Raw genomic sequence first — 22,790 nt, 5'->3', positions numbered from 1 at the left:
GTACGTCACTGGGTCTAACAAGACTTCAGAAGGACAAACTACAAGACACGTGATAACTGCAAGCTACTGTCACTTGCAACCTGGTTGGACGTTCACACTGAAGTAACTATTCTTGTTTTTTTTTTAACGTTTATTTATTTGAGAGAGAGCACATGTGTGCCTAAGCAGGGGAAAGGCAGAGACGGGAGAAGAGACAGTATCCCAAGCAGGCTCCGTGCTGTCAGCGCAGAGCCCGATGTGGGGCTCAAACCCACTAACCATGAGATCATGACCTCAGCCAAAATCAAGAGTCAGGCGCTCAAGCGACGGAGTCACCCAGCCGCCCCGAGTTAGTTTTTCTATTTCACAAATACTTTTATCTTCATAGTTCCCATATATTGTTAACTTGCGACTTTTAATAATATGAACTAGACAGGCCCATATTTTTAAAGCAAAAAAATGGCTGCTTCCATATTACCATTTTCTAGGAACTTCATGATCAAATCAATCAAGACATAAACTATGTACAGAAAAAAACCCCAAGTTTCCAGAGAATTAGTTATATTGGTCTTGGATTATTATGCTTTTTTGCTTTTTACTATTCTCATCCTGTGGCCATCTTTTCCTAATTTACCTAAATTTCCAAATGGGGAAAAAAAAGCAATTTTGGTTTAAATAATGATAATCTGGGATAGGAGGTTGAGAGTAATGAGTGAAACACGGTCTCTGTCATTTACGCCATTCACTGCTCTGTCTTTGGGCTTTGTTGCTGTTTTATCGTTTGATATATTTTAGTATACTCTCAGTCCATATATAATCACTTCAGGTTAACAAATAATTTCCATCTTATAACCGTCAAGACCTTTCAGAAGAATCAAAAAAAAAATTCACTCTGTAAAAGAAGAAAACCTTATTTAACAGTCTACCATCTATACTAGAGAAATGTGTAAGAATCTAAAAGCCAGAAAATAACACATGACTGGGATGAGAGCCAATGACCTGTATTTGAGCATAAAAAATTATTTTAAGGGTGCCTGAGTGACTCAGTCAGTTAAACATCTGACTTCAGCTCAGGTCATGATCTCAAGGTTTGTGGGTTAGAGCCCCACGTCGGGTTCTGTGCTGACAGCTCAGAGCCTGCTTGGACTTCTCTCTCTTCCTCCCTCTGCCCATCCCCACTTGTGCATGTGTGCACTCTCTCTCTCTCTCTCTCACTCTCTCTAATAAACTTACAAATATATATATATTTGTGTATATATATATATATATATAGTGTGTGTATATATATATATATATACGTATATATATATATACGTATATATATATATACACATATATATATAGTATTTTAAAGGGAGAGTGGCTACCTGTTACTATCTATCAACTGCTTAAAATGTAAAATATCAGATCAGATCACACTTACTTACCTCTTATACACCTGACAGATACCAAGCGCGATGTATCTTGAGTAATTTTTAACTATGCACAACCACGTTACGTGGACTGTGTTAATCTTCACAGCAAGCCTACTTAAGTTCAATGTTAACTGCTATTCCCATTTTCCAGGTGAAGACACTGGTCGCTCCTGCAGCCCACCCAAGATGGCGCAAGCAGTAAGTGACAGCGCCAGGATGCAAATCCACGTCCGCTGGACTTTAGCCCTTATTCTCCACCCCTCCGTTCACTCAGAAGGTGAAAAGCAGGATTCAAAGCTGATGAGCTACAGTCAGGAAGCGGGAAGCAGGAAGCAGGAAGCAGGAATTAGTGGCTCCTAAAGCTTCGGTCAGCTCTGCCACTTGGCTCCACGCCCTTTGCTTTTTGAAGTTAAAAACCTTACACCGATCTACCCTTTACTGGTCCTTTTACCTCATCACATCCACTCTCTGCCTGTCATTTTTCTTGGTAACCCTCTCTCTTCCCCACGGGTTAGGAGGCCCCGACTGAGACTGCATGAGGCCAGCAAACGTGATGGCAGCTCCATGTGCCTCTCTCCGCCTGCTTCCAAACAGTCTCCCCCACTGCCAAGAAGGGGGTCAGCACATTCCTCTAACACGTATCACCTCTGGTGATCAGGAGGCCATTTTCTCCACCCACCTCGAGGCATTTCCTAGGAGTTCCATGCAGGTTTTCATAGCAGGGAAATCTCAAAGAGCTGCACTGGTAGATCTGGACGTTAGTCAAATAAGTGCCTCACTTTAAAACACAGAGACAATGAATTCTTTAAAATGTACCTGTAAAATAGGACATCTGACTCTGCATGGGTACCAAAGGTACATTTTTAAAAAGCAGATAATTGGATTATTGCTTAATTTAAATCAAGGCTGATGATTTTTAATGATTCTAAACAGTCACCAGCCTCTGGCATTCAGTTATCTGCGGATCATCACATGGTATACTTGTCCTTGACTTTACCATTACTCTAAGATTCCACAATCTTACCGGTTATAGTTAACGAGCTACTACTCAACATTTAGTATCTTCACATAAATAAAGCTGGTTAAGGAAGTATCACGTTGTCTATCATAAAAGTCACTAACGTCCCACAAACTCTCCGTATGGAGACCAATTTTACACAGATCACGAGCATGCACAAAAGGCTGTTTGCATGCTATAAACATAACACACTTGACAGAATTTCCCAAGGGCAATCATCATCTCAAGTAATGTTTTTAAAGTAATCTCTATGCCCAAAGTGGGGCTCAAACTCCTGACCCCGAGACCAAGAGTCACCTGCTTCACTGTCTGAGCCGCTGGGCGCCCATCATCTAGAGTAATGTAAGAGAGTAGGGCTTCTACATACTTTTATATAGGTACACGTTATTACAGATTTTTACGTAAAATGAAATAGGAATATTATCTTACTGAATGGCTCCAATCTCCTTTTAGTTTTCTTTTCCTCACTTATCAAATTCCTTTTACAAAGTTCACTGTCATTTATATGCCAATTAGGTGGACACTTAAAGGATATGAATTAATCTACTTCATAAAATCTAGTTAAGTTGGGGAGCTTGGGTGGCTCAGTTGGTCCGACTCTTGGTTTCAGCTCAGGTCATGATCTCACAGTTCACGAGTTCGAGCCCCATGTCAGGCTCTGCGCTGTCACTGTGGAGCCTCCTTGGGGTTCTCTGTCTCCCTCTGTTCTCTCTCTCTCTCTTTCTCAAAAATAAACAAACATTTAAAAATAAAAAAGAATCTAGTAAATCAGGTCTCTAGAACCCTCTCCCGGTGTACCATTTAACTGGCAAATCAGTGATTTCTCAATGATACATATTAAGAAATTTGGCCAATTACAAACCACGGGTATCCAGTGTAGCAATGGAATCCATCACTTCAACCTCATATTTTGAAAAAGAACTTATGAAAACAGAAGTAAACTGATCATTTTGCTAAACTAAATTAGACTGAATGCAAAAAATAGGATTTCATCCAATCTGAGACTTGGAGAGAATTTTAAAAGATCAGTCAGTTCAGTGAACCATTGAAAAGTGATACAGAAAATGGGTCTGGAGAGTCTAAAGAACATGAGAGTTTTAAGGAGGTGGTCTGATTAGAAACAGACCAGAACACAAAACTAGACTTGAGTATTTGAAGGAGGAGAATTCTTTTTTAAAAAGCAAAAACGAAAAAGTTCTTGCTTAAATGATTAAGGACAAAAATGTAAGTCAAGTTGCATTTAGCATGACCGAGCCAGGAAAGTGCTTCAGGAGAGACGTGCAGTGACCACTGTGTGCGCCCTGCTGAGCTGGAAGACCCTTGCTGTTCTGTTACAGCGAACATTCTCGAATGTATTTAAATACCCACCCTCACAATTCTTCTTGCTCACCGTCTCCAGGCTCAAAACTCTCCTGAAGAGATGACCTTGGTAGCACAGGGGGGCAGATCCGGCCAATCTCTCTCGTGGTGATCTGCGGAACCGGCACGCACCCCCCACTCCGGAAAGCACAGCCACCAAGCACCGTGCGTGCGTCCCAACAGAGAAAGGGGAGCCCCTCACTTAAGACCTGACTGAGGTGACATGAGAGCTGTCGTTTCACAGGAAGGGAGGATGTGACATTCGTTCCAAAGCATTTCAATACCGTGTACAAGTCCCCTATTCTTAAATGTCCACCAGCGGGGAAAAAATGAAAGCCAACCACGGAGTCGTGTGAATTCACACCATACACATGCCATCTACAGCCTCAGCACTTGATGCGGCACTTACGCCATTTGTGTTTGTGACCAAATTCACAAGAATCTAGATTTAAATTTGTGCCATTGTAAGAATTTTCATATCCCCTTAACATCTTGCTCTCATTCTGAAACTCTGTGACTCCTTTTCTTTTTTTTTTTTAATTTTTTTTTTCCAACGTTTATTTATTTTTGGGACAGAGAGAGACAGAGCATGAACGGGGGAGGGGCAGAGAGAGAGGGAGACACTGAATCGGAAACAGGCTCCAGGCTCCGAGCCATCAGCCCAGAGCCCGACGCAGGGCTCGAACTCACGGACCGCGAGATCGTGACCTGGCTGAAGTCGGACGCTTAACCGACTGCGCCACCCAGGCACCCCTCCTTTTCTTTTTTAGGATCAGTTTTTGTCTTTGAGTTAAAACAAAGCAAAACAAAACAATTTTTGGTTTTACCCTGTCTCCTCCTTTCTTAAAGCACCGTTCTGCGCCACCAGCCCACTGAAGACAATGACCTTGCATGCCCTCCATAAATGTTCTCTCTTCTTAAGGTGCAGTATGTACTCGGCGGCGTGCGGTGCGGAGCCTTGTTCGGTGAGCCCCCCACACCCACCACCTTCTGGAGAAGAGCTGTCCCGTGAGCCGGGCGCACTGACAGACCGCCTCCGGCTGCGTGGAGGCTTTCCTCGGACACTGACTCTAAGCCTGGTTCACATGTAGATGGGCTCTGGGCCTCCACCGGCAAACCCTGAATCCTGGCTTCTACTGCTTATCAACTGTGTGATGTGGGGACAATTATGTAACTTTCCTCATACGGGAAGGGAGTCTAGTGAAAGCACCTAACTTAAGCGGCCACTGTGAGAATTAAGGGAGATGGTACAAAAGGACCCCAGAACCCTTCACATGTCTTCCTACCATTCTCTCCGACCACCCCTGACACGTGCCCACATCTCTCTCAGGGGCCTGTCCCATTTCAGGTCAACTCTGTGCCCCCCACTCCTAACCCAGCACGCCACTTGGCTGGACGCCACTTGGCTCCAACAGTCCCTGCCAGAGTCACTCTGTTCACCAAACAAAGCTACGGGCAAGCGTGCCTACTGGTTGATGTGCGGTATATAAAACATACTTTACCACCAAAACACGGAGCTAAAAAAATACATGCAAATATTCTAAAACCCACTATAACCAATTTGATGTATACTTTTGAATTTAAACACAAATTTGAATACAAATTCTCCCTACTTGCTCAGGCCGTTATCATTAGAAAACGTAATAGGAAAAAATTAAACCCATGTTCTAAAGAATCACAATCAAACTTGTTACATGCAAAATGCCTAAATCTTCCAAAATAAACTTTAAATTAATAACCTACTTATTACTGGCTTCCAGGGCATGGTTTTAGGTGGAACATGGCAAAATGAATAATGTGAGTCATCTTCTTTGGACTATAAATACAAGGCAGCTTTCACAACTTTTACTTGGAAATTTGATAAAAGAGAACTAGATGTCAAGTAAAAATATCAGTCAAATACATACATAATATTTTGCCTTAAGACTTAAATATCACACATAAGTTTCTGCAGAATAAGTAAATGTATTCACATTAAAACAAGCTAAATGGAAGATTAAGGGAATGAATTTTTCAACAGTTTATATAAACAAAGTTTATGACAAGAAAAGCTTCGTCATGAATCTTTCTTCATGTTTGTTTTCAGCACGTAACTCTTCAGAATTCAAGTGTCTGGCCCAGCAAGGGCAGGGACAGACCAGAGACCCCACACGCCAGCCCCGCCTTCCGGGGCAGAAGGACGATTCCAATCCTGGGCTCTCCTGGGCCCGGAGCCGGTTGGCTGGCCTGTTGTCCCCACAGGCCAGAAGTCCTTTCCAAAGCCTGCTGCCGAAGACAGTCTACACTGCAGCCACCCACATGGGCTGGTCAGTCTGCCGGGTGAGCAAGAGGAATGGGCCGTGACAGACACACCGTCACGGCCCTGAAGGCGGCCCATTACGGCCGCTGCCTTCTGTGCTCCGAACCGGGGCCGAGGCAGAAACCCAACCCGAAGGCTCCAATCCCAGATGCAAACACAGAGCCGTGTCTTCCCGGGGCACCCCTTCCCCATCTGCACGAAGAGGCCCAAGGGGGTAGCTATGGCCTGGGGCCCACACAGCAGAGGCACCTGACTAGGAAGTCACTAAACCTTCACTCAGTACCTATTCTGCACTAGAACTGTAAATAAAAGCTTTATATGTATTATTTCCTTTAATATCTCCCCCTCTGTAGTAATGGGCAACAGAATCCCCATTATGTAGATGAGAAAACCAGCATGTTTCAACACACTGCCAACCAAGAGAAAAGAGCCACCCTCAGGTCTGTCATCAGTGAAAAGGGCAGATTGCGTTCAGTAACACATACTAGTGGTTTCTACATTGCGACCTTCCGGTTACTTTCAAGGTAGAACAAATATGCTCATTAAAAGGTAGTTAAGAACACCACAGCTTGGCTTCCCACGCAAACCACTAAGAGAAAAAAGAAACCTCCAACTTTAAGACCTCAGACAGAAAAAAGCAGTGGGTCAAAGTCGACTCAAACACAAGTGTGTCAAAATTAACCAAACTAAGAATCGGGAGACACTGACTTCAGAACTGAAACTGTAAGAACGGTGTCTTCTGGCTGCAGCCCTTCTATATATTAGTAACTGAACAAGGCTTGGGTAAAGCATGCGATTTTGAAATAAAGGACGAAGTCTCCCACAAAAAACCAGGTAGAAACGGGGCGCCTGGGTGGCTCAGTTGGTTGAGCGTCTGACTTCAGCTCAGGTCATGATCTCGCGGTCCCTGATTTCGAGCCCCACATTGGGTGCTGTGCTGACAGCTCGGAGCCTGGAGCCTGCTGCGGATTCTGTGTCTCCCTCTCTCTCTGCCCCTATCCCCCTTCTCAAAAATAAATGAACGGGTTAAAAAAACAAAAACAAAAAACGGGTAGAAATTAACGGTCGCCCATGCTCCAGTTTTCTTACAAGGACGATGACTATTTTCCATGGAAGGTCCTTGTGGTGCACAAGCCTTTCCTCCATGTGCTCTAACGACAGGGTCTCACTCACCTGAGGCCGAGTTCATCATGTTCTGCTGCACCGGTGGGCTGGTGGGTGCCGTGACGCTCATCTGGGAGAGCATGGCCTTCCTGGGGTCCTGCCATGTTGTTGTCTGATCGATGTGACTGGGACGAAACAAACCACCGAATTAGACAACGAACACCAGGTCCTCAAAGCAACAACCCCACCTCCCAAAGCAGAGGAGATCTATGTGCACTCACAGAAGGCCTCTCACACGGTCACCTGCCCGCCCGTCCTCTGTGAGAACCTTCCTCGGCCTGTGCCCACTGCACTTTCACCACCCAGATCCTACAGGAACAAGATGTGAAAAACCATGCCTGGAATTTAAGGGAAGGGAACACCATTTTCACCTAGGAGACTATTACCGGCTGCTTCTAATTTACACATAAAAGGCGATTTGTAAATTAATCACCTATGACCTAGTCACATGACCAGAACCCAAAACTCACAAGAGAACCACCCACTTTTTCCTCTGGGAGCTAAGAATGCCAGTTAACATATACTTTTTTAGACCTTCAGGTAAAAATACAAAGAGGGGAAAAAATATATATGTTAATGTATATTAAAATATATATTATATTAAAATATATATTAAATATTTAAATATTAAATATATATTGACATATATATTAAATAAAACTTATATATTATAAATATATATTCCAAAGCCAAAACAGAAGTAAAACCTAGATCTATTAAGTTTTCAGTGTCTCGTGAGCATCGAAGGCCTTTGTTAGTTGCTAAAGAAAACATTTAAACGTTTTCTGCATACTGTTAACTTACTGCAAAATATCTTATTACATATGCACGTGGATATTTTTAATCTGTAAAACTGAGGGTGCAAAGGGTCGAAGATTCTGCGAACTAGAAGACTCCAACGTGTCTAGCACAGTATCCGACGTAGGATGGTTCAAGTTTTCTTCTTCCAGCAAAGTCTGTTTCAGTGAAACAGTATCTAGAATCACTATGAATATAAAACTACCTAAGAAATTATGTTTAAGAAATACCCAGAGAAGTATTCAAACATGTATGCGAAATTCTCTCTGTAAAATTTATAAAAGCAAAAATTTGAAAGCCAGCTAACATCTCATCAAAGGGATTGGCTAACTAATATTGTATCATACAGTAGACTACTACAGGTATTGAAAATATTTTAGAAGAACATTTAATAACGAATATGTTTGTAGTACTGCTTTTTAAAGGAGGTTGTAAAACTATGCACAGTGTGAGTCTAACTTTAAATGTGCTGAAAACATGAGAAGGACAGACATCAACAAGTTTTAGTGTTTATTTCTGGATGGCAAAATTACAGAACTCTGCTTCGCTAATGCTAGGTTTTCCTACCATCAAACAATCATTTACAAACATTGTTTTTGAATGGGAGGTGGCCAAAAATAAGGGCTATTTTTAAAAGGTACCCCCCTCAATCATTTTTTGTGCAGCTGTTTAAATTTCTCATCTGAGTCATCTCTTCTTCAATCGTCTCAACATGAGCTGCCGTGTCAACGGTAAGGAAATGATACGCGGTCATTAACTTTTCTGAAATGGAGCTAGAACAGATCTCCTCAATAACGTGATCTTGCCGGGGCGCCCGGGTGGTTCAGTTGGTGAAGCATCCAACTTCGGCTCAGGTCACGATCTCACGGCTCGTGAGTTCGAGTCCTACGTCAGGCTCTGTGCTAACAGCTCAGAGCCTGGAGCCTGCTTCGGATCCTGTGTCTCCCTCTCTCTCTCTGCCTCTCCCCTGTTCAAGCTATGTCTCCCTCCCTCCCCCCTCCTCTTAAAAATGAATAAACATTAAAAAAAAACAAAAACAAAATCTTACTGACAAGACAGGAAAAAAGGATCATTACACTCTGGCTAGAGTGACCCTTAGGTATTACCTACCGGCAATGGGAGGAGGGGATGAAGCACACGGAGTCTGCACAGTTCAGAGTGACAGTGGCACCTGTCAAGTGGAGGCCACTGCAGGCCAGCCATCAACAGAGGGAGTATCTGTCTCTCTGGTGGAGCACACGGTTTCTCAAACCCCAACCTCCCACCCAGCACTCCTTTCTCCAACAGTTGTAGGCTGTTCAGCAGCAGCACTAGCACTTGCTCAGGTGCAGACAATACAGGCACAGCCTGCTCTCTGTCTTGCCAGGGAAGCACCCCATTCCAGAAGACCAAGTCCTTAGCAAACCCAGTAAAAGCTTACTCCTCCTCCTCTTCAAGCCTCCCAAGGAGCCACGCAACAAATTAAAGTGTAAAATGTCTAGATGTGCAGTGCTCCTCACACTTCCAGATCTCACACATGGTAATGCATGTAGTCATACTGGAAACAAGCTTAACATCCACAAGAACAAAATGGAGAGAAATGTTTCTCACCGCCTGTTTAATGTTAAGAAAGCAGGAAAGGAAATGGCCAAGTGATTACTACGGGCCGTTAAATTTCAACGTATGTGTCACTGCATACTCCTGGTCTCCAGGCTTCCTAAAGGTCCTCCACTTGCGAGGACCAAGGAGAAGAGTGGGGTGCACTGGAAGCAGGCTCAGGATGCGGACTGCTCCAAGTTTTTGAATACTCAGCAGTTGGGTTTCTCTCAAAACTAATCAATGACACAAACCATCTTAACCGACTTATAACTAAATTGGCCTCTATGTGAGAGCTGAGAAGACCCTGTTCTGACGGCCAACCATAACCACCACATGAACATTCTGGAATGTGGGCACCAATGTGTAAATATGCTCTCAATGCATCTTTCTCCTTGAAATAAATTATGGTTTTGAATATAATACAGAGAATGTATACTTTTACTGCTGTCAAGAGATCAATTGTTTTGCTGAAACGTTATGTAAGCACACAAATGCTAAAATTTCTCTTCCTGAAAAAGCTCTTAAACCCCAGTCAGTTAATTCAGAGCCCTATCAAGCTGTACTATGTTACCTCAGCTAATGTCCCATTTGCTTAAAAAGTATCTACATCTTCGGGGCGCCTGGGTGGCTCAGTCAGTTAAGCATCTGACTCTTGGTTTCTGCTCAGGTCATGATCTCATGGTTCATGGGATTGAGCCCCTCCCTTCCCCGCCCCGTCGGGCTCTGTGCTGACAGTGCAGAGCCTGCTTGCTATTCACTCTCTCCCTCTCTCTCTGCCCATCCTCCACTCTCTCTCAAAAAAAATAAATTAAAAAAAAAAAAGACCATCTAAATCTCCTTAAGAAATAAAGATGTCATTATCTAAATTGCCCGACCATAAAAGCATGTAATCATTTAGATGCCAAAGAAAATATAAAATAAAATTTACCTTAGAATCTGCTTTCGCTTAGTCTGTAAGATTAAATCATGAAAAATACTGTTTTATCCTAATAAGTCAATTTGAAACAGTATACCCCAAAATACCCAGCCTTCCTTTTTATCATAGGAACAAGAATCTTTACCAAAACATTTCATACCACACAGAAGTATTCTTGAAAACTCCAAGGAAACAGTTTGCAAGCCTCCTATCCCCCCGGACACACGCGCGGCACCCCCCCCTCACCTCCGCCGGTCCCTGGGCCAGAGCCGTGTTCTCTGAGGCCCTCCCTGTCCGCGCCACCTAAAATGTGTCCTGTCTAAATCCAGTCTGCTCCCTCTTCTTTGTTCTATTTTTTTCCTGATAATCTGACATATGTTACTTATTTTGTTTGCCTGTCCCCTCCAACGAACAAAAAGCTCCAGGGAAATAGGGACTTTTATCCGTTTTATCAACTACAATTATCTTCGGTGATTAGAAGCGTGACAGATATTTGTCAGTGAATTAATGAAAAGAAAGCTTTTTTCCTTTTTTGCCCCAAGAACATCAAACTTTCTCTCAAGGTCACCCACCCACCTCCTCCAGAAAAGAAACCACTCGGGATGAGAGATCCAGCAGAACGAGCAGCAAGGAGGGCACGGGCCACGCTGGCAAGAGGGGCGGGGGCGGCAGGAAGAGGGCACGGTAAACGGGGGTGAGGCGGCCGAGCGAGCTGTGCCCAGGGAGGCAAGCGGAGCTACGACCAGAGGCGGAAGAGGTTTGGTGTTTAAGAGGAAAACAGACACATTTAAATGTGGACAGAAAGAGACGAGCTGAAGATGTGCTAAGGGGTCACTGCACACGGTGGGAAGGAACGGACCGTGGGCCCGGCTTCCACTGCATCAGCCGGGGGATGGGGCGAAGGAAGGAATCCTGGCTGGTCGGAGCAGGAGTTCTGGTGTGAGGATTTCCATTCTCTTAATTAAGAAAGAGCAAGACGACGGATGAGGCTGGTATCACTGGTGGCCCCACTACGCAAATGAAAACTCGGGGACTGGCACGAGGTCGCACGTCCAGTACACAAGAGGACTGCACGTGGTACCCAGGAATTCTGAAAACAATTTATGTACCAAATATACGAAAAGGACAACACTCAAAAATGTTAAGTTCTGGGTCATACATACCAAATAACAAAAATATTGTATAAATGCTAAGAGGGTAGAATAAAAAGACATGGGTATTGAAGATTCAATAAAAGACGCCAGAATATTACAAAACACAATTGTTATTACCACTAGGATGTAAGCTTCTTGAAGGAGGTGCACCCGGAAGAGTGCGGGGAACCTAGCGTAGCTCGGCACGTTCCCGAGGGAATGCATATTAAACCAGTGTGCGTTACTTAACAACATGGGTGATGAAGAGTCCACATAAATGCTAATATGAAAAGGGTTTGAAAAGAATTGTCACTCAAACTACACTGATTCTAAAAAACGTCAAATTATAAATAACAATCAAAATATATAAACCAAGAAAATCAAATCAAGGGAAACTCCTAGAACAGTATTTTCTGAGTTTTAAAATATGCGTGGTTATACACCGCATAGAAACAAAGGTTCAGTTCATCATGTTTCTACAAAGTCTGGATGCTGAACTTATTACAGGAAACAAGAAGTGTGAAATCTTATAGCACCTTAAAAATATGTAAATAAACCTTTGCTATTATTTTGGAACAGAAAAGCAACTGGATTTATGACCAAGATAAACCCTCTGATCTCACTCTGGAGCAGCAAAAGCCGGCAGACCATGAACTTGTCAACTTTGGGACTGATGAAATGTAAGCGGCTGTACTTGACGGAGGTCCACGCCTGACAATGGTCTCTCCCGCATACAGTGGCTTGTCGGTCTCACTTTACATGGCACAGTCTGGTCTCACGTACCAGATAACTTAGCAAAATGTATACACAACCAAAAAAGGGGCAGAAATACTGAAGTAAATAAACCACTAGAAAACAGACGTTCTGCGTAGTTCCACAAGTTCATCACAGCTATGGTATTTACAAATATTTATGGAGCTCAGGGCGCCTGGGTGGCTCAGTTGGTTAAGCATCTGACTCTTGGTTTCTGCTCAGTTCATGATCTTGCGGCTCGTGAGATCGAGCCCCACGTCGGGGCTTGGGATTCTCTCTCTCTCCCTCCCTCTCTGCTCCACTCCTGCTTGCACTCACTCAATCTCAAAATAAAATAAACTTAAAAAAAAAAAAATCTGTAAGGAGCTTTGTATTTACACTCTCCCGTCCGGAGTACATCTTAAGAAGCTCAAACCTGGGCCTTGAAGATGCAGGAACTCTGACCTTAAAAAGAATAACACTATCATTGCCACACCTCCAAATTACTGGGGAAACCATAAGAACAGGAAGCTACGACGGGAGGGCCCAAGCCCTCATTCCCCCAGGACCGCTGTTCAGCAAGGAGGATGACAGCTTGCCATTGTTTGGACTCTCTCGGAAAGGTTGGAAAAAACACTAACAATAACAACAACAAAACAATAAAGACAACAACCTACAGTTTATTAAGATTAAGAGACTTGTCCAAGGGCAGATGAGCTGGGATGTACTCAGAACTGGTATGAAATCTCCAGTCTCTGTACTATCGACGCTTCCTCTTATGACATGAGAGCATCTGGGGTGCTGTTTAGATGCCTTAAGACAACCTCACCATCACCACCTCCGTCCTCCAGTCCTCGCAGAATTAAGCGCGAGTAGACAGAAATATCTGCAACGACACCCAGCACAGAAACCCAGGATCACATTCTTCTGAATCTCTCCCGCTCACATACAACAGGACTGTGGTAGATGAGAGCAGTTGCCAGGATTTCGGAGGATGGCATCAGTGACACACAAACATGACCTCTCCCAGACCCCTTGGATACTACGGGAAGAGGGGAGGAGAAACCCTCCATATAGGTTCTGAATGTCCAATGTCCCACAGGAATGCCCAGCTGCCTCAGTCAGAAGAGCAAAATCTCGGGGTTGTGAGTTTGAGCCCCACGCTGGGCATAGAGATTACTTAAAATGAGTAAAATGTGAAAGAAGAGAAGAGGAGAGAAGAGACGAGACGAGACGACACGAGACGAGACCCACCGACACTTTCCCACACGTCAGATACCATATGCTGGCTCCCCACAGAAGCCCTAGGATTTACTGTGCAGAGGAAAGTTGCCAACCTCTGCTGACTTCTCCCAGGACGCTGTAGCTCTTCCATGGAGACAGTGACCACAGTGACAGGGACCGCAGAGACAGAAGAGACAGCAGAGACAGGGACTGCAGAGACAGGGACCGCACGGGAGAGGCCGGTGCTGAGAAGCAGGCAGCGGGCCTGATCAGGACTTCCCTAACTGAGAACGGAACCCCCCACATCTGCCCTCGTCCACTGCTCAGGAACAGTCCTTCCTTAACAAAGAGGACAGCAGAGCTGGCCCTCAGTCACACTGCTGGCAAGCAGCAGAGCCAGGATTAAAACGTCTTCTACCTTCTGGCTCAGTGCTCTTTCCACCTCATCTTACTGGTCTCTAAGTAGAAAAGGGTTTTCTAAAATGCTAAACTACCACTCTAGCACAAGAGAATTTCTTCAAGGAATGTAATTAAAAGAGAGACTCGGGCGCCTGGGTGGCTCAGGTGACTGAGCATCCAACTCTTGGTTTTGGCTCAGGTTACAATGTCCCAGTCATTGTAATGTCCCAGCCCACAGGCGGGCTCCGACCTGCCAGTGCAGAGACTGCCTGGGAGTCTCTCTCTCTCTCTCTCTCTCTCTCCTTCTGTTCCTCCCCCACTAGCACTCTGCCTCAAAATAAATAAAACTTAAAAGGAGGGAGAGAGAGAGACTCAGAATCCTTTTATTTTTTAATATTTAATTTTAATTTTTTTTTTTTTTAGAGAGACTGAGTGTAAGCGGGGGGGGGGGGGGGGGGGGGGGAGCGGCAGAGAGAGAGGGAGACACAGAATCTGAAGCAGGCTCCAGGCTCTCAGCACACAGCCTGGTGTGGGGCTCGAACCCACCCTGAGATCATGACCTGAGCCAAAGTCGGACGTTTAACCGACTGAGCCACTCAGGTGCCTCTCAGAATCCTTTTAAATGCTTTCTTTTCACGGCCCGCCTTTGGTTAAGTGACCAACTCTTGGTATTGGCTCAGATCACAATCTCATGGTTCATGAGTTTGAGCCTCGCATCCAGCTCTGTGTTGACAGCGCAGAGCCCATTTAAGATTCCCTCTCTCTCTCTGCTCCTACCCTGCTGGCTCTCTCTTTCGAAATAAATAAATAAAAACTTAAAAACAAAAAAAAAACCCTTAAATGCTTTCTTTTCCAATTCATCAACTATGAAGACTAAAAATTCAGGACTAGCAAATGAGTTCTGCCATCAGAAGAGAAGGTGACCTTTATTACAGAGAATGTACGATCATCATTAAAGAATGTTAACGATCAGTTAATTGGTAAAGACATAAATTGGTTTTGGGGTACTATGTGTTTCTATTCCTTTAAATTGGTGGTTTGTACTCTAAAAATATATGCTGGTTTTGTTTTCCCTGCTGTGTTTCTTACTTTAAAACAAGCTTTCTGGCACTGGTATAACCTGAGATACATGCTGACACACACGGTGCTTCCGTCTCTAGGCACGGTCTTCTTGTTACAGGACAGTGTCTGAGCGCCAGTAAAAATACTGGCGTCAAAGACTCTGGTTAAATCGTCCTCAGAATCTACCAAAAGTAACTCTTCCTAGTGTTTACCTCAACGACACAAATGCGTTCCATGATGAGCAGTGAGCCACACACGATGGCTTAGACGACACATATTTCTTTAAAAACCCCTCATGCAAACCAGGTGCTGTCAGCACCATATAATCAGCAGCCATCTAGCCTAACAGGAATCTCTTACTCTCTTGAAACATCTGGAGGCAGGGCCTGGGTGGCTCAGTCGGTTGACTGTCGACTTCGGCTCAGGTCATGACCTCACCACTTGAGAGTTCGAGCACCGAGTCAGGGTCTGTGCTGACAGCTCAGAGCCTGGAGCCTGCTTCCGATTCTGTGTCCCCCTCTCTCTCTGCCCCTCCCTCGCTCATGCTCTCTCTCAAGAAAAAATAAAACATTAAAAACAACAAAAAAGAAACATCTGCTACATTTCTCCAGACTACTTCAGGCCATCTTTTCCTCAACTGGACTATAAAACACCTAACTTCCATCTACCCTTTCAGAGACCCAAATCCCTCCTTCTAGAAACCTCTCTGTGGAACAGCAAGAAAAGTTAAAACAGACATGGATTGAAATCCCAGGTCCAGGGGCACCTGGGTGGTGCAGTCGGTTAAGCGTCCAACTTCAGCCAGGTCACGATCTCGCGGTCCGTGGGTTCGAGCCCCGCATCAGGCTCTGGGCTGATGGCTCAGAGCCTGGAGCCTGCTTCCGATTCTGTGTCTCCCTCTCTCTCTGCCCCTTCCCCGTTCATGCTCTGTCTCTCTCTGTCTCAAAAATAAATAAACGTTAAAAAAAAATTAAAAAAAAAAAAATCCCAGGTCCGACAATGATAATCTGGGTTGTACAGGCAGGTCATTTTTTTTTTTTTAAGTTTATTCATTTATTTTGAGAGAGAGAGAGAAAAAAAAAAATCCCAAGCAGGCTCCGTGCTCTCAGTGAAGAGCCCGAAGTGGGGCTTGAACTCATGAACTGCAAGATCATGACCTGGGCCGAAGTCAGAAGCTTAACTGACTGGGCCCACCAGGTGCCCCCAAGGCATGTCATTTTATCAAAATGTTTCATCTTCACTAAAACGGGAATGATTTATTTACTTACTTCCTAGGGCTGCAAGGATTAAATTCAGTTATATAAAAGCAGTAGTAATGTGGCCCCTCCAACACAAAGGCATCAAATATCTTTCTTGGCTTTGTTCCTGTGCTAGCCCATTATTTAAAATAGGAAAAACTCGGGGAACCGGGGTGGCTCAGTTGGTCAAGCGTCCATCTGACTCTTGATTTCAGATCAGGTCATCGAGTCGGGACTTTGGACCCCAGGTCAGGCTCTGCAGTAATAGTGCTTGAGTTCTCTCTCTTTCTCTCTCTGTCCCTCCCCTACTCACACTCTCTCTGTTTAAAATAAATTAAAAACAAAAACAAAAGATGCTTTTCTAAAAATAATAATAATAAAATAAAACAGGAAAAACTTCATAATGGATGGGCCAAGTCAAGAACGTTTAAGCACCTGGGAAAAAGTCTGGTTTTCACCTGATGGCGACAAAGAGACACAGCAGGGAGACAAGACAACTTTCAGGGAAGGAAACAGAAATGACAGAAATGTTTCTGGACCATTAGTTCAATTTGCACACACCCTCAGCTATGAATAGGAAGGAACCAGAACTGTAACGACCCAGGTGTAGACAGACTGACTCCTGGGACAAGAGCAACAACGGAATTTGGGGATAAAGGAGAAATCTCAGTCCTGTAACCAAACGTCTCAGAATGTTCATTGTTGAAAATCTCTTCATACAATCATTTTTTCACATAGGCTGTAAGAGGCTCAACTCTGTTAATCTAAATTCCAAGACAAAAGGGGGAGAGGCAACATTTCTTAAGTAACCAGCAAAGCCCACCCCAACAAATTCTAAAATGCTCTTCCAATTCGTGCTCGTATGCTATTATCGAACACTGAACACCTAATCCTATAAGGGATAACTGAGCCAACATCATGGGAAACGGGTTTTACAGTAACAAAAACACTGAGGAGTTCCTTACATCTATTCCCAACGCTTGGGATGAACTTGAAGCTGCTCACGAATAAAAGTACTGGAAGAGTAAGCTAGTGAGGCTCCATGCAGCAACTTCAGCAGAAGACACAGATGCTGATGCGGGGGTCCCGGTCAGAAGCCGCACCCCCCCCCAACAAAGGGTGGCCTCAGGCCAGCTCTGGGCGGGGGCGGGGGGGGGGGGGGAGGGGAGCGGGGGACAGAGCTGCTGCTGCAGTAAATCCAAAGCTTCCCAAGCTGCCTGGAGAGCAGCCTGCACAGTCAAGGGTGAGACCCCGACCCCATCACCATCACCTCCGCTGAGGGGCTCACGCCTGCAGGGTTAACTCTTCCGTGTCCGTGAAGAACTACATGGTTCAGATGCCAGACTTCAGGAAAGCAAAATTCAACAACCTGCAGGGAAAACTCGAAGTTTTTCCCCGTTCCTGCAAAAGGGCACGGCGAACTCCGTGAGCCCCGCCCACCTCCCGCTGGCTGGCCGGCCACTCTGATCTGAGTCCCACTGTCCCATCGGGCCTGCCAGTGACGGGGACCAAAGCTAGAACCACTGCAGTCTTTCTACCTCCCGTCTGACTCCGCACCAGCATTTTACTGGGGGCGGCGGGGGTGGTGGCGGGTGGCATTCTTGGCTATCGCATTCCTGCAAACGTTTGATTTGGGGAGGGGATGCCGGACGCCAGGTTTCCCGCAACGCCCACCGTCTCCAACAACTGTAGCGTCTGACGAGACATCCATGAGGTAAATCCGCACCTACTAGAAAGCTTCACTTTATACTTCAAGAGCACATTTTGCACAATTTTAATTATATGCCGAAATTGTCTGGAAGGCAATCAACCACACCTACTTTTGTTTGGAACACTGTTAATGATATATCCTTTTTGGATGATCACATTATTGAGAGTAATGCCCCCTTGGTACTTGTAGTTACTAACTCATCACACTTGGTCCTTATTCAGAACTGTCATGTTCATGGTGCCTATAGGTACAGACACAAGCACGAGACTCCTGATACACTCATGCCCAAGCATTTATGTTAACACATATATTATTTTATCCTAAGTTACTTTATTTCTCCTCTGTATTATATAGATGCTGATTTTTTAAATTATGTATATAGTTAATTCCATATGAATTTGGCTATCACCTATGAATTTTATTTTAAAATAATACACCCTTGGGGCGCCTGGGTGGCGCAGTCGGTTAAGCGTCCGACTTCAGCCAGGTCACGATCTCGCGGTCCGTGAGTTCGAGCCCCGCGTCAGGCTCTGGGCTGAAGGCTCAGAGCCTGGAGCCTGTTTCCGATTCTGTGTCTCCCTCTCTCTCTGCCCCTCCCCCGTTCATGCTCTGTCTCTCTCTGTCCCCAAAATAAATAAACGTTGAAAAAAAATTTAAAAAAAAATAAAAAAATAAAATAAAATAATACACCCTCTCCAGAATATCTCCTGCTACAAGAGGCTGACGTGGATTGGCAGCAAGAAGAACCACCAGCTACAAACAAGAGAACAAGTGTCTCTACACCACCAGGTTATAACTGATCTCTCCTATGAGATCATGAACTTCTCTGCAGGGTAAACCGCCTCACACTCCATTTCTATTTCAGATGTGAACACGGCGCTCAATAAGCATGTGAGGAACAGAAAGCTTATTCCATTGGCTTATTGTTTGGTCCCCAAGTAATACTGTGACTTAAACCCTAAATGGGGTCAACTGTCCCAGAGGGCGTGGCCACTGTGAGCAATGAGTCAGCAAGATTTTGAGAATGAAGACAAATGAAGAGAATGAAGAGAATAAGAGTCTCTTCTGTTTTGTCCCCCTCCCTGTTTTTATATTATTTTTGCATCCCCTCCCTTATGTTCACCTGTTCTGTGTCTTAAAGTCCTCATATGAGTGAAATCATATGACATTTGTCTTTCTCTAATTTTGCTTAGTGTAACACGTGGTTCCATCCACGTAGTTGCAAATGGCAAGATTTCATTCTTTTTGATTGCCAAGTCATACTCCATTGTGTGTGTGTGTGTGTGTGTGTGTGTGTGTATACACACCCTACACCTTCTTTATCCATTCATCCATCGATGGACATTTGGGCTCATTCCATACTTTGGCTATTGTCGATAGTGCTGCTATAAACATGGGGATGCCTGTGTCCCTTCAAAACAGCACACCTGTATCCCTTGGATAAATACCTAGTAGTGCACTTGCTGGGTCGTAGGGTAGTTCTGTTTTTAATTTTTTGAGAAACCTCCAGACAGTTTTCCAGAGTGGCTGCACCAGCTTCCATTCCCACCAACAATGCAAAAGAGATCCTCTTTCTCTGCATCCTTGCCAACATCTGCTGTTTCCTGAGTTGTTAATGTTAGTCATTCTGACAGGTGTCAGGTGTTACCTCATTGTGGTTTTGATTTGTATTTCCCTGACGATGAGTGCTGTTGAGCATTTTTTCATGCCTCAGTTGCCCATCTGGATGTCTCCTTTGGAGAAGAGTCTATTCGTATCTTTTGCCCATTTGTTCACTGGATTATTTGGTTTTTGGGTGTTGAGTTTGACAAGTTCTTCACAGATCTTGGATACTAACCCTTTATCTGATATGTCATTTGCCAATATCTTCTCCCATTCTGGTGGTTGCCTTTTAGGTTTGTTGATTGTTTCCTTGGCTGTGCAGAAGCTTTTTATTTTGATGAGGTCCCAATAGTTCATTTTTGCTTTTGTTTCCCTTCTCTCTGGAGACAGTTGAGTAAGAAGTTGCTGCGGTCAAGGTCAAAGAGATTTTTGCCTGCTTTCTCCTCCAGAATTTTGATGGCTTCCTGTCTTACATTGAGGTCTTTCATCCACTTTGAGTTTATTTTTGTGTATGGTGTAAGAAAGTGGTCCAGGTTCATTCTTCTGCATGTCGCTGTCCAGTTTTCCCAGCACCACTTGCTGAAGAGACTGTCTTTATTCCATTGGATATTTTTTCCTGCTTTGTCAAAGAGTAGTTGGCCATACATTTGTGGGTCCATTTCTGGGTTCTCTATTCTGTTCCATTGATCTGAGTATCTGTTCTTGTGCCAGTACCATACTGTCTTGATGATTACAGCTTGTAATACAGCTTGAAGTCCGGGATTGTGATGCTTCCTGCTTTGGTGTTCTTTTTCAACATTGCTTTGGCTATTCAGGGTCTTTTCTGGTTCCATACAAATTTAAGGATCGTTTGCTCTAGCTCTGTGAACAATGTTGGTGTTATTTTGATAGAGATTGCATTGAATATGTAGACTGCTTTGGGTCGTATTGACATGTTAACAATATTTGTTCTTCCTATTCAGGAGCATGGAATATTTTTTCATTTTTTTGTGTCTTCTTCAATTTCTTTCATAAGCTTTCTACAGTTTTCAGTGTATAGATTTTTTCACCTCTTTGGCTAGACTTCTAGGTATTTTATGGTTTTTGGTGTGATTGTAATGGGATCAATTCCTTGATTTCTCTTTCTGTTGCTTCATTGTTGGTGTATAGGAATGCAATCATTTTCTGTGCATTGATTTTATATCCTGCCACTTTGCTGAATTCATAGATCAGTTCTAGCAGTTTTTTGGTGGAATCTTTTGGGTTTTCCATATAGAGTATCATGTCATCTGCAAAGAGTGAAAGGTTGACCTCCTCCTAGAGGATCTGGATGCCTTTTATTTCTTTGTGTTGTCTGATTGCTAAGGCTGAGACTTCCAATACTATGTTGAATAACGGTGGCTAGAGTGGACATCCCTGTCTTGTTCCTGACTTAAAAAAACTGAGAGCTTTCCCCCATTGAGGATGATATTAGCGTTGGGTCTTTCATATATGGCTTTTATGGTCTTGAGGTATGATCTTTCTATCCCTACTTTCTTGAGGGTTTTTATCAAGAAACGATGCTGTATTTTGTCAAATGCTTTCTCTGCATCTATTGAGAGGATCATGTGGTTCTGGTCCTTTCTTTTATTGATGTGATGAATCACATTGATTGTTTTACGGATATTCAACCAGCCCTGCATCCCAGGCATAAATCCCACTTGGTCGTGGTGAATAATTTTTTTAATGTATTGTTGGATCCGGTTGGCTAGTATCTTGTTGAGATTTTTGCATCCATGTTCATCAGGGAAATTGGTCTATACTTCTCCTTTTTAGTGGAGTCTTTGTGTGGTTTTGGAATTGAGATAATGCTGGCTTCACAGAAAGAGTCTGGAAGCTTTCCTTCCATTTCTGTTTTTTGGAACAGCTTCAAGAGAATAGCTCTTCCTTAAGAGCTATTAACTCTTCCTTAAATGTTTGGTAGAATTCCCCTGGAAAGCCATCCATCCCTGGACTCTTGTTTTTTGGGAGATTTTGATTACTAATTTGAAATGTTTTTCTTCTAAACCAGTAAAACCTACCTTTCACAAAAGCCAGTCTCATTAAACTGTACCTGGCTGACTGGTTCTTTCCAACTCAGCCAAGATTCTGTGGTGTTTGATTGATGGCACAAATCAATTTTAAGAATTTAACAACATAATAAACTACATGAACAGAAACTATCTAAAAATACATCTGACAAGTGTTTAAACTCCTCAAACACCTTTCAGACCTTCTTCATTGTGTAGGGGAAAACCAAAAAATTTGGCAGGCATGTAGTGACCCTTGATAAAATGCACCTTTGTGAAATCATCTTTGCTGCATGGGCTTGTAATGCAACTATGCCACGGGCACTGTTAGAAATTCCTAATTTTCTGGGACACCTGGCTCAGTCACTAGGGTATACAACTCTCGATCTCAGGGTTGTGAGTTCGAGCCCTACCCTGGGGTAGAGAGACTTTAATAAATAAAAGTTAAAAAAAAAAAAAAGGTTCAAGACAAAGAAAAAACAACCAGTCTTATTAAAAAAAAAATTGTTGATTTTTCCCAATAAAGGTGAACAAAAATGAAATGAAAGAACTATGCTCTGCTTTTATGTTAGAAACATCTAGGCAACCAAATCACTGTCATTACTAAAGAAAGTAAGCCCATTTGTACATATATATGAGAAGCCAAGCGACCAAACTAAAGGATTCTTGTTACTAAGAAAAGTTGAACAACAAAATAAGATTATAACCAGAAACCCAGGAATAACACAAAATGGATACGAGGAACGTTTTAATTTTAAAAGTTGTATTGCTGCTTTCAAGCCCTCAAAGTATTACGACAGCAGGACTGGCTCTAAAATTTGGAGAAGTGGGCAGTCGGCCCAGATTTATTGCTCACTTATCAAGCCCTGTTTGTTGTGCAAGTGTTATTTATAGAGTCACATGCTGGAGGCCGTTCCCAAGCTAAACCTACACGCTTAATTGACTCAGGAACAATGATACATTCTTCAATCTAATCCTTCTCTCAGCTACGATTCCTAAGCCACAACCATACGCTTTTTATAACTGTGCGTACCTACCATGGACTATTTTTAGAACCCTCAAAAGTTCAGATATGCACATATTATAATTTCTTGATAAGGATGAGAATTTGCCCTTACGATAACACAGGTTTTACA

At 43.6% G+C, this 22,790-nt stretch overlaps 1 protein-coding gene across 8 annotated transcripts in view; it reads right to left on the bottom strand.

Annotated features, from left to right (window-relative positions):
• The window catches only part of YAP1 (Yes1 associated transcriptional regulator), a 113,186-nt gene that overhangs the window by 48,999 nt on the left and 41,397 nt on the right, over window positions 1-22,790 (bottom strand). For all 8 annotated transcript variants that reach the window (XM_045038186.1, XM_045038190.1, XM_045038187.1 and 5 more), the window contains exon 3: window positions 7,244-7,359. In XM_045038186.1, the coding sequence (XP_044894121.1) occupies window positions 7,244-7,359 (116 nt within the window). The remainder of the gene's footprint in view (window positions 1-7,243; window positions 7,360-22,790) is intronic.

This window comes from Felis catus, chromosome D1 (genome assembly GCF_018350175.1).
Source record: "Felis catus isolate Fca126 chromosome D1, F.catus_Fca126_mat1.0, whole genome shotgun sequence".
NCBI lineage: Eukaryota > Metazoa > Chordata > Mammalia > Carnivora > Felidae > Felis > Felis catus.
The sequence above is the reverse complement of the archived record's forward strand: the minus strand, read 5'-3'. Positions and strand labels throughout refer to the sequence as shown.